The sequence below is a fragment of the Myotis davidii genome, unplaced genomic scaffold, assembly GCF_000327345.1.
Source record: "Myotis davidii unplaced genomic scaffold, ASM32734v1 scaffold495, whole genome shotgun sequence".
Taxonomy (NCBI): Eukaryota; Metazoa; Chordata; class Mammalia; order Chiroptera; family Vespertilionidae; genus Myotis; species Myotis davidii.
Window position 1 is genome coordinate 219,016 of NW_006286239.1, and position 14,367 is coordinate 233,382.

General features: G+C 36.1%; 1 protein-coding gene across 1 annotated transcript in view; it reads right to left on the reverse strand.

Moving 5' to 3' along the window:
* Window positions 1-14,367, reverse strand: part of TRPC1 (transient receptor potential cation channel subfamily C member 1) — a gene marked incomplete at its 5' end in the record, with an annotated part of 170,680 nt that overhangs the window by 147,678 nt on the left and 8,635 nt on the right. The window contains 2 exons of the mRNA XM_006757507.2: window positions 5,529-5,731; window positions 10,482-10,583. Of these exons, the coding sequence (XP_006757570.1) occupies window positions 5,529-5,731; window positions 10,482-10,583 (305 nt within the window). The remainder of the gene's footprint in view (window positions 1-5,528; window positions 5,732-10,481; window positions 10,584-14,367) is intronic.

Consider the following 14,367-nt stretch of genomic DNA (forward strand, 5'->3'; position numbering starts at 1 on the left):
CAACCTCCCAATCTGCCCTGCTCTGTGCATGACAGGGGTCGGCGCCCCAACCCCCCAATCTGCCCTGCTCTGAGCCCGACCAGGGTCTGCACCTAGGGATTGGGCCTGCCCTCTGCCACCGGGAGCAGGCCTAAGCCAGCAGGTCATTATCTCCCGAGGGGTCCCAGACTGCGAGAGGGCACAGGCCGGGCTGAGGGACCCCCCTCCCCCCCAAGTGCACAAATTTTTGTGCACTGGGCCTCTAGTCTATATATATTTATATATATAAAAGCCCTAGCGAGCGACTGGCCGAATGGCCAACCTGTCAGTAGTTATGACATGCAATGATCACCAGGGGTCAGACGCTCAACGCACAGGCATGGAAACATGGAACATACTAATGAATCTGAGAGAGAAAGGGGAAGAGGGGAAGACGGGAAGAGATTAATCAAAGATCTTAGATGCATACTAGAGGCCCAGGGATTCATGCACTGGTGGGGTCCCTCAGCCTGGCCTGCGGAGATCAGGCTGAAACCAACTCTCTGACATCCCCCAAGGGGTCTCGGATTGGGAGAGGGCGCAGGCCAGGCTGAGGATCCCTATCGGTGCACAAATCCGTGCACCGGGACTCTAGTATAACTATATACATTTACTATAAATCATCAGTCTCAATATTTTTAAAAAATAATATTGTTGGGACCTGTGGAGTTATGTGACATTCTACATAACTCTGGTGTTTTGGTTTAATCCACACGAAGAAGAATATTAAAATATGCAATCCCATATTGTCCCAAGTACTTTTATGTGGGGAACAGCTATAGGGTTAAGCCTCTGACTGACCTGTTGGCAAAGTCACAAACAAGTCCCAGCTTAGAGGGCACAGTCCTCTTAGCATAATTAGGCTTGACCTTATAACGCTCCCTAGATCTTATCTGGGAAGCTAATGGGCTAAGGGAGGTTCAGGAAGTGCTGCCAAAACAAGTGAAACTCAAAAGAACAGTGTAACTCTGGTAACTACTACCGTGTTTACCTCTGACTATAAAATAAAGGCTCAGCTTGCCTCTGGATCTTTCTCTGTGGCCTCAGGCAGGCACAGGAAGATCCATGGAGACTAAAGAGAGCTATGCTGATCATCTGAACGCTGTCTCCGTGTCCTTCATTCTTTGCTGACTCCGTCCACAGCTTTGAGAACCCCTGGCCCGCTGGGGCTGGACCCCGGCACTTTTAAAACAGTAATTTCATATGATTCAACCTAAATTTTTGGACAACCATAAGAAGAACTGGAGTAGATGAGGCAAGATTAATAACAGATAGGCAAAATTAATGAAATAAGAGAAGAAACTTGAATTCAATCTTCATAAACAGAAACTGGGAGTGGAAATCTATTAACTTCAACATCTAACAGACAGCCATTGATGATACTTCAGTTTCCAACCTAACAACTGCAGTTAAGAGTCACTTTTTTTTTTAAATTTAGTGGGATGACATTGGTTACTAAAATGATATAGGTTTCATGTGTACAATGCCATAATCACCTGTATATTATATTGTGTGTTCACCACCCCAAGTCAAGTCTCCCTCCATCACCATTTACCACCCCCCCTTTATCCTCTGCTATAGCCTCCCACCCACCTTTCCCTCTGGTAATCACCATACTGTTGTCTGTGGCTAAGAGTTTTGTATTCTCTTTGCTTAATCCCTCACCTTCTTCACCCAATCCTCCAATACCCCTCCACTCTTACAGTTGTCAGTCTGTTTTCTGTATCTACAAATCTGTTTCTATTTTGTATGTTAGTTTATTTTGTTCATTAGATTTCACATATAAGCAAAATCTTATGGTACTTGTCTTTCACTGACTGGCTCATTTCATTTAGCATAATACTCTACAGTTCCTCCCATACTATTGCAAAAGGTAAGATTTCCTTCTTCTTTTTAATATTTTTATTGATGTTTAGAGAGAGAGAAAGGGAGAGGGAGAGAAAGATCAGTGTGAGAGTGAAACACTGATTGGCTGCTTCCTGTGTTCCCTGACTGAAAATTGAACCAGCAACCCTTTGGTGCAGAGGTCAATGAATGCCCAACCAACTTAGCCAAACTGGCCGGGGCTAGATTTCCTTCCTTTTTACAGTGGAGTAGTATTCCGTTGTGTAAATGTACCACAACCTTTTTATCCACTTATCTACTGATGGGCAACTGAGGCTGCTTCCATATTTTGGCTACTGTAAATAACACTGCAATGAACATAAGAGTGCATATATTTTTTGAATCTGTGTTTTGGGTTTCTTTGGATATATTCCCAGAATTAGAATTGCTGGGGCATAACGCAGTTCCATTTTTAATTTTCTGAGGTAACTCCATATTGTTTTCTATAGGCTGCAGTAATCTGCATTCCCACCAACAGTCATAAGGGTTCCCTTTTCTCTGTATCCTTGCCAGCACTTGTTGATTTATTGATGATAGCCATTCTGTCAGGTGTGAGGTGATATCTCACTGTGGTTTTAATTTGCATTTCTCTGATGATTAGTAATGCTGATCATCTTTTCATATGTCTGTTGGCCATCTCTAAATCCTCTTTGGAGCCATGTCTATTTAGGTCCTTCCACCATTTTTTAATTGGTGCTGAGTTTTATAAGTTCTTTGAAATTTTGGATATTATCTCCTTATCTGATGTATCATTGGTGAATAATGACCTCCCATTCAGTGGGTTGCCTTTTCATTTTGTTAGTGGTTTCCTTTGTTGTGCAAAAACTTTTTAATTTAATGTAGTCACATTTGTTTATTTTTCCTTTTGTTTCCCTTGCCCGAGAAGATACATCAGAAAAAATATTGCTCAGAAAAATGTCCTAGACTTTACTGCCTACATTTTCTTCTAGGATTTTTATGGTTTTGAGTCTAACATTTAAGTATTTAATTTATTTTGAGTTTAATTTTGTGTATAGTGTAAGAAGATGGTCTAGTTTCATTTTTTGCATATACCAGTCCAATTTCCAAACACCATTTACTGTATAGAATATCTTCACTCCATTGTATGCTCTAGCCTCATTTGAGATAGGTTAATTGACCATAAAGGTGTGGATTTATTTCTGGGCTCTCTATGCTGTTCCATCCATCTTTACTAGTACGTCTGTTTTTATGCCGGTACCATGCTGTTTTGACTGAGGGGTCACAATGGCTAATGAGAATATTAGCCATTCAGAAGCAGATGAAGAACATCAAACTGGTAATAGTGGTTAGCTCTGTAGAGGAGAGGAAAATTAGAGTTGGTCTGGAGACTTCTGACCAAAATTAAAGTTAGAAGTTTTACAAGGATTTAAGGATTTATTCACACATTACTTGTATAACTAAAATATGTACTTTTTAATAAAAGAATTCCATATTCCTAAGATTAGTATTATAGATCACTGATTTTCTCAATGTCAACATCCTATTCTCTTGGGAGATTTGTACTAGGTTTTACAAATTCAATTGTTTTCAGGGGCTAAGTGGGTAATAACATGAGTAAAACTGAGTGTACATAAGGCTTACAGACATTCAAATTCAAAATTATAAAATACATTGTACAGATTAAACAAAACCCTTCTGCAAATTAAATATAACCGGCAGTCCACTACTTTGCTAACTCTCACAATTTCAGTGTTTCTCAACTTTTTGAAATTGTCTTCCTTTAAATAATAAAGATTCCAAATCTCCCTTAAAGTTATTTCAAATTTTGAGACTAAAACCAAATCACAGCAATTACATACTGAAAATGGTTTACTAAACTCAATGATCCATTATGCGTCCCTAACCCATTTAAAATTACTGACCCTAGACCAGAGATGGCAAACCTATGACATGCCTGTCAGAGGTGACACGCAAACTCATTTTTTTGGTTGATTTTTCTTTGTTAAATGGCATTTAAATATATAAAATAAATATCAAAAATATAAGTCTTTGTTTTACTATGGTTGAAAATATCAAAAAATTTCTATATGTGACATGGCACCAGAGTTAAGTTAGGGTTTTTCAAAATGCTGACACGCCGAGCTCAAAAGGTTCGCCATCACTGCCTTAGAACTTATCCTCGTCTGAAATTTCACCGTCTGAAATTTAAAAATACAGATTGCCTCACTTTCTTAATGCTAACATTGACTTCAACTTCACTGATCTTACATCTCATTTTACTTGTTTTGTTAGTCTCCTTTTCTTCTGCAGGTCTACTTAGCAATTCCTGAAAATGACTTTAGTTTGGACCTTTCCTTTCCTATAACTGTTTTCTCAAACTTTTCTGCAAATATATCAAACCATTTGCAGTTCTCCTAATAAACCACAATCACATATTGTACTTTCTGCATCAAATGTCTTTTACCTTTTAATTCTTATTCAGGCTTAAAACATGGACTCAAGCCACAGCTCCTATACAAGCTTTCAGAACAAGCCAGGCAGTGTTCTTGCCACTCCAAACCAAGCCAGGCAGCTTTCTTTCCAGCCCCAACCCGCCACCCAAGTAGCTTCAACTACATTTAACAAGCAAACTACTTGGAAAATATTTATAGCTAATATTAAGAAAGGATTTCAAAACTAGAAGGATCCTTAGAGATAATTTCTTCTTGTCATTTCACAGATTAGTCATTTTAAAACTAAAAAGGTAAATAATATAGTCAGTTGTCAACCAGATCTTATCGAAGAGAAACATGGGCCTCATTGTAAAATAGATTTGAAAATAGAAAAATAATTCCAGTTTGACCTCTGCACATACACATTAAATTGATTTCCAAGAAACTTTCCCAATTTATGGATTTGTGACTATCAATCCACCAAAGATCTACTCTTAAGATGAAGAAAGAGAGAGGGTGGATATTTTACAGTTTTAAAGCTAATTTCATATACACTGTACAATAATCCTTAACTGAACACAGCTTATCAGTAGTCTGCCTGGGACTTCCAGACCACATATTTCATAGTATATGTGTATGCGCTTATTCTGAAAAGTTGTATGGTTCTCAAGTCTGGCCCAGAACCATACACCTTATTCAACATGTGTGACTTTACTCAACTTGTCCAGGATAGGGTACTTCTTTGTTTATTCATTCCTCAGTTGTTCTTTCTATTTTCAACTGGGGAGAACGGGAAGAGAAATAGACTTAAATATGTACTATGTGAGAGGGAAAGTAAGAGGCATTATAGGTTAATATTTAGTAAGATAGTAAACAATTTTTGTTATAAAAGGATAGGTAGTGGTATCTCTCTATCCCTTCTACTACTTGGAAATTCTCTTAGACTAATAAACTCTATTTCTAAAAAGCAAACAGTGCCCCCAGCTCCTATAGGCAGGAGTATGAAATAAATCTTATTCATAATTTGAAGAAGTTTCCTAATCATCATTGAGTAAACATTTCTAAAACATGCAGAACTCATTGTATTAAGCAAAGGAGCTAGAAGTTTGACTTTTACAAGTCATCCCAGTACCATATTTCTTAAAAGCTACATAAAAAGAGCAATAAAACATTTCAGTGGCATGTATCCTACTGCATCACACATCTATTTGTCAAAAATCTTAATTTTCTAACCTGGAATGTCGGAGGCTGTCCTTTTTATTTTTTGCAGAACACAATGTGCATTCACAGCCAACTGCATGGGGCTTAGGTAGAGACACATCCTGTTTTAACAGCATTGTAAGAATTTCATAGTTGTTACGATGAGCAGCTAAAATGACAGGTGCAATGTCCATAGTTGTTGAATACTCAGGATTCTGAATTTGCTCCATTAGTTTCTGAAAAATATTTATATAAACATTCAAAAGTTATTTCTGACTTCAAGAAAACAATTATTTGAAGAATAAAATGAAAAAAAAATTGGAAAGCACAAAGAACATAATTATTATAAGGAATAAGATAAACATTTTGCCAGGATGAAATTTTTTTGAAACCTCAAAACTTAATTTTAATTAATAAATGTAATATAATAATGACAAACAAAATCTTCAATAGAAAACATTCATATAAATAAAGTTCCATTTTCCTAACATAAAGATATCTAGAGAAATACATTTGGAAAAAGTATTTAATTTTCAAAAGATTACAGAAACATGCATAAGGATAAAGAACAAGAATTTTAGGAAAAAGAATAAAATGAAAGAACAGAAATGTTAAAAATAAGCAGACCATAAATGCTTGAGAAAAACTTTAAAAATTCTACCTCTGGGGCAAACCTTGTCACATTGATAGCAATGAAGCTACTTAAAAGGAGTAAGTAAATAGGAGGCACTCTTTATTTTGTGCTAGAGGCCCGATGCACAAAATTTGTGCAAGGGGCTTGGCCCTCACAGCCGTGGCAGCATGCCTCGGCCCTCGCAGCCCCAGCTTGATCTGGAAGGTCGTCAGGAAGGACATCCAGAAGGTCGTTCAGCTGTCTGGTCTAATTAGCATATTATGCTTTTATTATTATAGATAATTATCTACATATTCTCAATCATTACCTCTATTACTTTGTTACAAATGCTTAAAAACAGTAACAATCATAGCTACTATAGCCACTTTACACTTATCATCTCATTTAATTCCCACAGTACCGTGCAGCACTGAGCAGTAAAATCCTAAGAAGAAACTGAGACTCAGAGAAGTTAATGTGCCTGAGGTACACAACAGAATGGCAAACTGCAGAGCAGAAACCAGATTTGTATTACTCTGGAGCCTGAGCACCTTCACTACATGGGCTCATGGGGCTGATGATGGCATGACACGAAGGAAAAATCATTAGCAAATAAAGCATCAGAGTTGCCCTAGCCAGTTTGGCTCAGTGGACAGTAGAGTGTCAGCCTGTGGACTGAAGGGTCCCAGGTTTGATTCTGATCAAGGGCAAAGTCCCAGGTTGGGAGCTGGATCCCCAGTAGGGAGTGTGCAGGAGGCAGCGGATCAATGATTCTCTCTCATCATTGATGTTTCTATCTCTCTCTCCCCCTCTCCCTTTCTCTCTGAAATCAATAAAATACATTTTTTTAAAAGAATCAGGGTTAAATAAGGTTGACCATTTCATGACTATTGCATATTCTTTCCACTACTTCTCACTTTTTCATAGAGGTTTCCCTGAGAGTTGTTTCATTCCGTAGTATTAGTTGATCAAGTTCACAGTTTGTTATATAATTTTTACTAACATTGTAAAAGTAGTGCATACACATTATAAAATATCTGAAAAATATAGAAAAACAGAAAGAATACAAATACCCATAATTCCTACTACCCAAAAACCATTTTTATAGTATTCCTTTCTGGGCCTTTGCCTATTTTTGACATAAATAATTTGGCATCAATAATTAAAACAATGGTCCCTAATATTTTAAAAATCAAGGACACTTTTAATAATCTCATAAAGCTACGCCCAAAATGTTCAGGAAAAAAATCATGTACAGAATCCTGCATTCAATGTAAGGAATTTCATAGACCGTATTTTCAAGTCATTTTATTATGCTAATTTAAATAACATTACCACAAACATCCTTATGAATACAGCTCTTTTATTTATATATGTATTTTTTTACTGATTTCAGAGAGGAAGGGAGAAGGGAAGAGAGATAAAAACATCAATGATGAGAGAGAATCATTGATCAGCTGCCTCCTGCACGTCCCCCACTTGGGGGTATAGCCCACAACGCAACCCAGGCATGTATCCTGACCCGGAATCAAACCGTGACCTCCTGGTTGATGTTCAACCACTGAGCTATGCCAGCTGGGCGAATACAGCTTTAAAAAAAAAAAATTTAGGATTATCTCATTAACATAGAACCCCTGACATGGAATTACAGATCAAAAGGCCTCAAATAGCTTTAAAGCTCTTGATAAATATTACCAAAGTCCTTTAATAGCTTATGTTACCAATAATATAGGAATGTACTCATTTCACTCTTAAGGTTTACTCACCAGTATGATCACTCCCAGTTTATGAATAAAAAACACTATCATGAAATATTTACTTTCCTTTGATTACTGGTAAATTTTAATATTTTCTAACATACATATCCCATTTTGGCCCTCTTTTATATACTTGCCATTTATTTAGTGGGGATTTCAAATTAATAAATTTATTTAAAATTCCAGAGAAATCTAAGAACTTAGCCCTTTTCCCTCCTATTATTGGTTATAAAAAGGAGAAAATTAGCTCGGCCACTCTTCTTCTCTAAAAATCAATAAAAACATATTATTTTAAAAAGGAGGTTATATTCAGTCCCTTAAGAGAAAAATGGTCCTCATTTTTCCTATGAAACATTTAACTATATGAAAACACTCAAAGACATAATTAAAAGTTCATAATTTCGTTGTTAATATAATCAACATGCTAAAAAAAACTCTGTAGATGAAAGTCAAAATGTATTAAAAGACAATTTTGATAAGCCAATAATGAATTCACTGAAATGGTTAAAAAATATATGGAAAATATTTGACAATGCCTGTCTAGAAGTAATAGGCTATTAAAATTTGATCTTGCTGTCGCTGGAAGAATTCAAGCAAACGCTTGTTTGTTAGCAATAAAGTAGAAAGTGTTCTTTTTCTGAGCAGGTGAAGACTACCACAGCCTTGCAACACAAGATTCAATTGGTAGTAGTCATGGTGATGAAATAATAGCAGTCATTTGCTCCAATAACCTGCATGGCACACCTCCTTTCCCCGCCAAGAAAGTAAATGGGTTTAAATGCAAGAAAGTGGAATAGGTATACCAAAATAGAACAGTAACTGCAGGATAGATGACAGAAAATTGAACAGGATTATAGATATTTCTGATCCTTTGGACAAGGGCTATATTCTTAGCCCTTTTTTTTCTCTATTCCTGTGGTTTCTTATCACCAGTTACACTAGTTCATACCATCCTTTGGAGAAAGTCACACACAAACTTTTTAATAGTCTAGATTTCAGTAGAATATTTCAGCTAATATATGATAAAGTATGCAATTTAGCAGTTTCTCGTTGTTCTCAGATAATGCCAGATAATCTACAAGCAATTTATAATTATATCTTAATACTTTTTTTCTGAGTATAGCCAGTTTACACTCCAGCAGTTTGCTTGTTTCACTACATTCTCACCAATAATGAGTAATATAATTTTAAAATTTTTGTATGCAACCAATATCTCATTTTAAAGACATAATTTATCTGACTGTTAATGAATATCTTCCTAATTACAAAAGCAATATAGAAAAATAAAAAGAGTAAAAAAAAATCCTTAATATGGCAATAAGATGGCTACCACTAGGTAACATTTTGCTACATTTCCATACAGTTCCTTTTGTATGCATATTTTTAACCTTGGATCATATTACACATAGTTTACTATTCTCATTTTTGTCACTTCCTAGGTTTTATTCTTCCGTGTTCCTAAATATTCTTTAAAAAATGCCATTTAAATATATACATCCTTATTTATATTTCCAACCTTCAATTTTAAAATATTTAGGTTTTTTCACTACTACAAGATTACAATTAACATTTTTATCCACATTTCTGACCATTTCATAGGCAAATTCCTAGAGGAGAAAGCACTAGGTAAAAGAATATTAACAGCCTTAACTGGTTTGGTTCAGTGGATAGAGCATTGGCCTGTGGACTGAAAGGTCCCAGGTTCGGTTCCGGTCAAGGGCATGTACCTTGGTTGTGGGCACATACCCAGTGGGGTGTGTGCAGGAGGCAGCTGATCGATGTTTCTCTCTCATTGATGTTTCTAACTCTCTATTCCTCTCCCTTCCTCTCCATAAAAATCAATAAAATATATTTTAAAAAAATAATATGAACATCTTTCCTTTTTCTGACACATCCTGCCAAAGTGCTATTAAAAACACCCCCCTAACCAATGATGTAGGAGACTAGACTACTCCTTTGCATCAGTGATTATTATTTTTTAAAATCTTGATTAATTTGATAAGTAAATATTAGTATCTTGTATTTGATTATAAGTAAGGTTTAGTATTTTATATTTTCTTTTCTGAGTTTTTTCATGTCCTTTCTGATTTTGGTGTTTTTCATCAATTTGTCTAATATTAAGATTATGAACTTCTGATATATGCTGCAAATATCATTTGCCAGTTATCCACCTGCTTTCTAAATTTTGCTTGATGACCGAATTCCAGAAATTTACCTTCTAAACAGCCATTGCTTTTATGCTTAGAACATCCTTCTACTACCAGTCAGTAAACATTCACCTACATTTTCTTCCAGTTTTATGGTTTTACTGTTTACATTTAATTATTAAACTCATGTGGAAACTAATTTGTATCTTCAACTTAACCTGCAGAATGTTCCAAACTAAAAGTACTGGTCCATACTGACAAAATTATGGAAATATCATTAATTTTAAAAAGGTTTCCTGAAAACAATATTATTTTTGCAAGTGTCTACTGACTTTAAAGCAATAATTTTACAGAGTAAAAGAGATCTATTTCCTTAAGACAAATAAATTTGGGGGAAGAAAAAGATGGCAATGGGGCAGATTTATTTTTATTTAAAAATCCAAATTAATAAACATTTAAGAGTACTAACTACTATAGTTGGTCTTGATGATCGTTTTGGTCGATGATTAAGTAGTATATCAACAGCTCCCACTACTTCAGAGTCGATTGCCACCAAAAGTGCATCTGTGGACTTTAAAAAAAAAAAAGTTAAAAATAAAAATGGAGGATAAAAAGTATTCATTTTACTAATTCATAAATAAAACTATTTTTTTAAAATTAAACTGTATTATATACAGTAGTACTGAATTTCAAAAATTTAGCCTGTCCAAATAGTACATTTTCTTGCCTTTGACCGAATCTTAACATTCCAAATCTATGAGAAATTGCCAAAAAAAAGAGAAATTGCCAAAAACTATAACTACAGGTAAAGAATTGCGTTCAATCTAATAAAAATGATCATCAATGCAATCATGAAGAGAGCAGACAATGGAAAATACATAGAGGGGGCACTATCTGTTCTCATCTCGAAAATATACATGGCTGACTGAAATGGTACAAGACTGAAATTAGTATCAGTGATCTAATCAAGTAAAACCACAAAGAACTAGGCTACAATGTCCTTAGGAGGGAAAAGTGACTTTGTGGTTTAACACCCAAACTATAGCTAATTTTGAAGCTTTAACTTAGACAGCAAGAAAAAATAACTAGAGGCTGAGCAAATGGGGACTTTCAACTCTCTGTAACAAAGTCTGCATACAGTTTTATTATGATACTTGGAAATTGTGACATCAGGTTTTGGGGTGTGTTTTTAATGTTTTATGTTTCTTTATTGATTTCAATGAGCAGAAGGAACAGGGAAATAGAAACATCAATGATGAGAGAGAATCATTGATCCGCTGCCTTCTGCATGCCCCACACCAGGGATCAAGCCTGCAACCTGAGCATGTGCCCTGACCCGGAATCAAACCCTGATCTCCTGGTTCATAGGTCCATACTCAACCACTGAGCCACAATCTGGGCTTGATGTTTTTTTAAAGGAAAACCATAAAGGCAGGAAGGAAACATAGAGATAAGTAATGATTTAATCTAAGAAAATGCCCTGATTATTTTCAATCTGTGTATTTTTAAACTGTTATAATTTTTATCAACTATTGATCAACATTCTTTTAAAAATAAAATTAGCCCTAGCTGGTCTAGCTCAGTGGATAGAGCATCGGCCTGAGGACTAAAGGGTCCCAGTTTCGATTCCGGTCAAGGGCACATGCCCAGGCTGCGGGCTTGATCCCCAGTGGGGGGCATGCAGGAGGCAGCGGGATCAATGATTCTCTCTCATCATTGATGTTTCTATCTCTCTCTTCCTTTCCCTTCCACTCTGAAATCAATACAAATATATTTTTAAAAAATAGGACTAAAAATGACAGACATTATGTGTGGATGTCTAAAAAATAGGAGTAAGCATCCCCAAAATAGGATTGGGGGCCATATTCAACTATTAGGAACCACCTCTGTGTTCTCACAGGAAAACTCCCTACCCTCAAAAGAAACTTAATTTGTTATTTTATCCCCTAAAACTTTTAAGGTTCATTGGGCTGTAGCCTATTCTTTAAAGTCTAGCATTATTATTATTCTGCTCTGTAAACATTTCTCTTGGGTTTTTAGTTTTTACTGTATTTGGTCAGGTGAAGCAAAAAACCAAAGGGAACTATATGTTCCTTACTACTTAACATTTCAGTTCTGATTTTAAATTTTAACCTATAAAACTAACTATAGTAATGCCACTGCTAAGTCAAAATACTAAGTAACACCAGTGATCTGAGATATAACCATGGGTCCAGCTGCACATCTCCCAAAAAACCATACTGAGTGGTCATAAACTAACTTTATGGTCATTATTTCCCTGAAGGAATTGACTCTATAAATGACAAATATCTGGTTTTCCCAAGTACCCTTCAAGTCTTTACTGAATAAGAGAACAACTATATTAAAACCAACAAAGTAGGAAGAAAAAAATAACTGCTAAAGTTGACCATTGAAAAGAGAAAATATCAGTATAGCAAAATCATCACACACACACACACACAAACACACACACACACACACACACACACCAGTCTAAAGCCATTTAATGTAAGGACAAATGTGTTTAGTTTCAGGCTATCTGAAGAAACTAAAATGACTACATTCTCAGTGATTCCCACTTATGATGATAAAATTAAATTATATTCAGATACACAGATTGATAAAGGATAAGCTTCAGGTATAAAAATATTTACTTATATAAAGAAGCCATGTCTGAAAAGAATGTTTTAAGTTATTTTAAAAATATCTATAAGCCCTGGCCAGTGTGGCTCAGTGGCTGACATCTATGAACCAAGAGGTCATGGTTCGATTCCCAGTCAGGGCATATGCGGGGGTTGTGGGCTTGATCCCCAGTGTTGGGCATGTAGGAGGCAGCCGATCAATGATTCTCTTTGATCACTGATGTTTCTATCTCTCTCTCCCTCTCACTTCCTCTCTGAAATCAATAAAAATATATTTTTAAATGAAAATAAGTAAAAAATATCTATAGATATACAAAATATCCTTAGTTTTGCTTCCCAATTGCTCATAGATATTGGACCATTACTTATTAAAACATATTCAATTATATACTTATTATGTATTAATGAGGTTGCTATCTTCCTTCTCACCTCAGAATTTTCAACAATTCACATACTCTTTCCTTTAAGCTCAGAGTAATAAGCCACTTCCTTTCTGAAGCTAAATAGCCCACCCTAGTATTCTATTTAATGCTTTCTGTCTTCTATAGGACCTTGGTCCTTCATTCGCAGACATGCTAGTCCTAGTCCCTACCTCACCAAACATGAGATATTTTCTCACTCTTTGATAACTGGGCTTGATTCTATCTTCTTTCCACTCAAGTTTTCTTCCTCTCACTTTATCAAACTTCTCAAATCCATGTGCATCGTTTTCTTAGTTCTACTGACGTGAATTTCAAAAATTCCTCATTTTCCTTGATTTCTAGGCAACATATTAAAACTGTTTCTTTGGTTTTTACAATGCTGCACTGTCCTGACTCCTTCAATGATACCCTTCCCTTTTAGTGCCCTTTATTAATATAGATGTTCCCTGAGAAAGAGCTGGCACCAGTCATCTGCTCTTCTCTGTTGTCATTCACTCATTCTCACAATGTCCATGGCCATAACTGCCGCTTCTTTCTCTCTAGCCCGACAACTCCCTAGAGATGAAATCTTCATCTGTAACTGTCTATTGGAGGATGCCTGATAGCCCCCCAAAAAACAAAGCCAAAACCAGAACTCACATTTTTCTGCCCCAAGATTGACTTCTACTCTTAATTTCCTATTCTTCTTTATGCCTCCAAGTCACCCATTTTTAAGATTTCCAAATCATCTTGGACTCCTCAATTCTCCCCTCCAAATTTAAATAGTCACTAAATTCTGTCAATTCTCCTTCATAACATTTCTCACATCTGCCATTCCCCACCTCCCACCATTCTTACAGCCACTAGTCCAGTCAGGCTTTAACTTCTTCATGTCTGGATTACAAAACTGCTCACCAAGTTATTGCCTTCCCCATTGTCCATTTTCTCATGTGTACTGAACACAACCACTAGAATAGTTTTTCTAAAATACTACTGGACATAACACATCCTTTCTCAAAAATCATTTCTTTTTTAAAAAATATATTTTATTGATTTTTTACAGTGAGGAAGGGAGAGGGATAGAGAGTTAGAAACATCGATGAGCGAGAAACATCAATCGGCTGCCTCCTGCACACCCACTACTGGGGATGTGCCCGCAGCCAAGGTACATGCCCTTGACCGGAATCGAACCTGGGACCCTTCAGTCCAAAGGCCGACGCTCTATCTGCTGAGCCAAACCAGTCAGGGCACCTTGCATTGTTTAAGAGTCTTTTGCCAATGTATCAGCCTTTTGATCTCTCATTATTTTGTG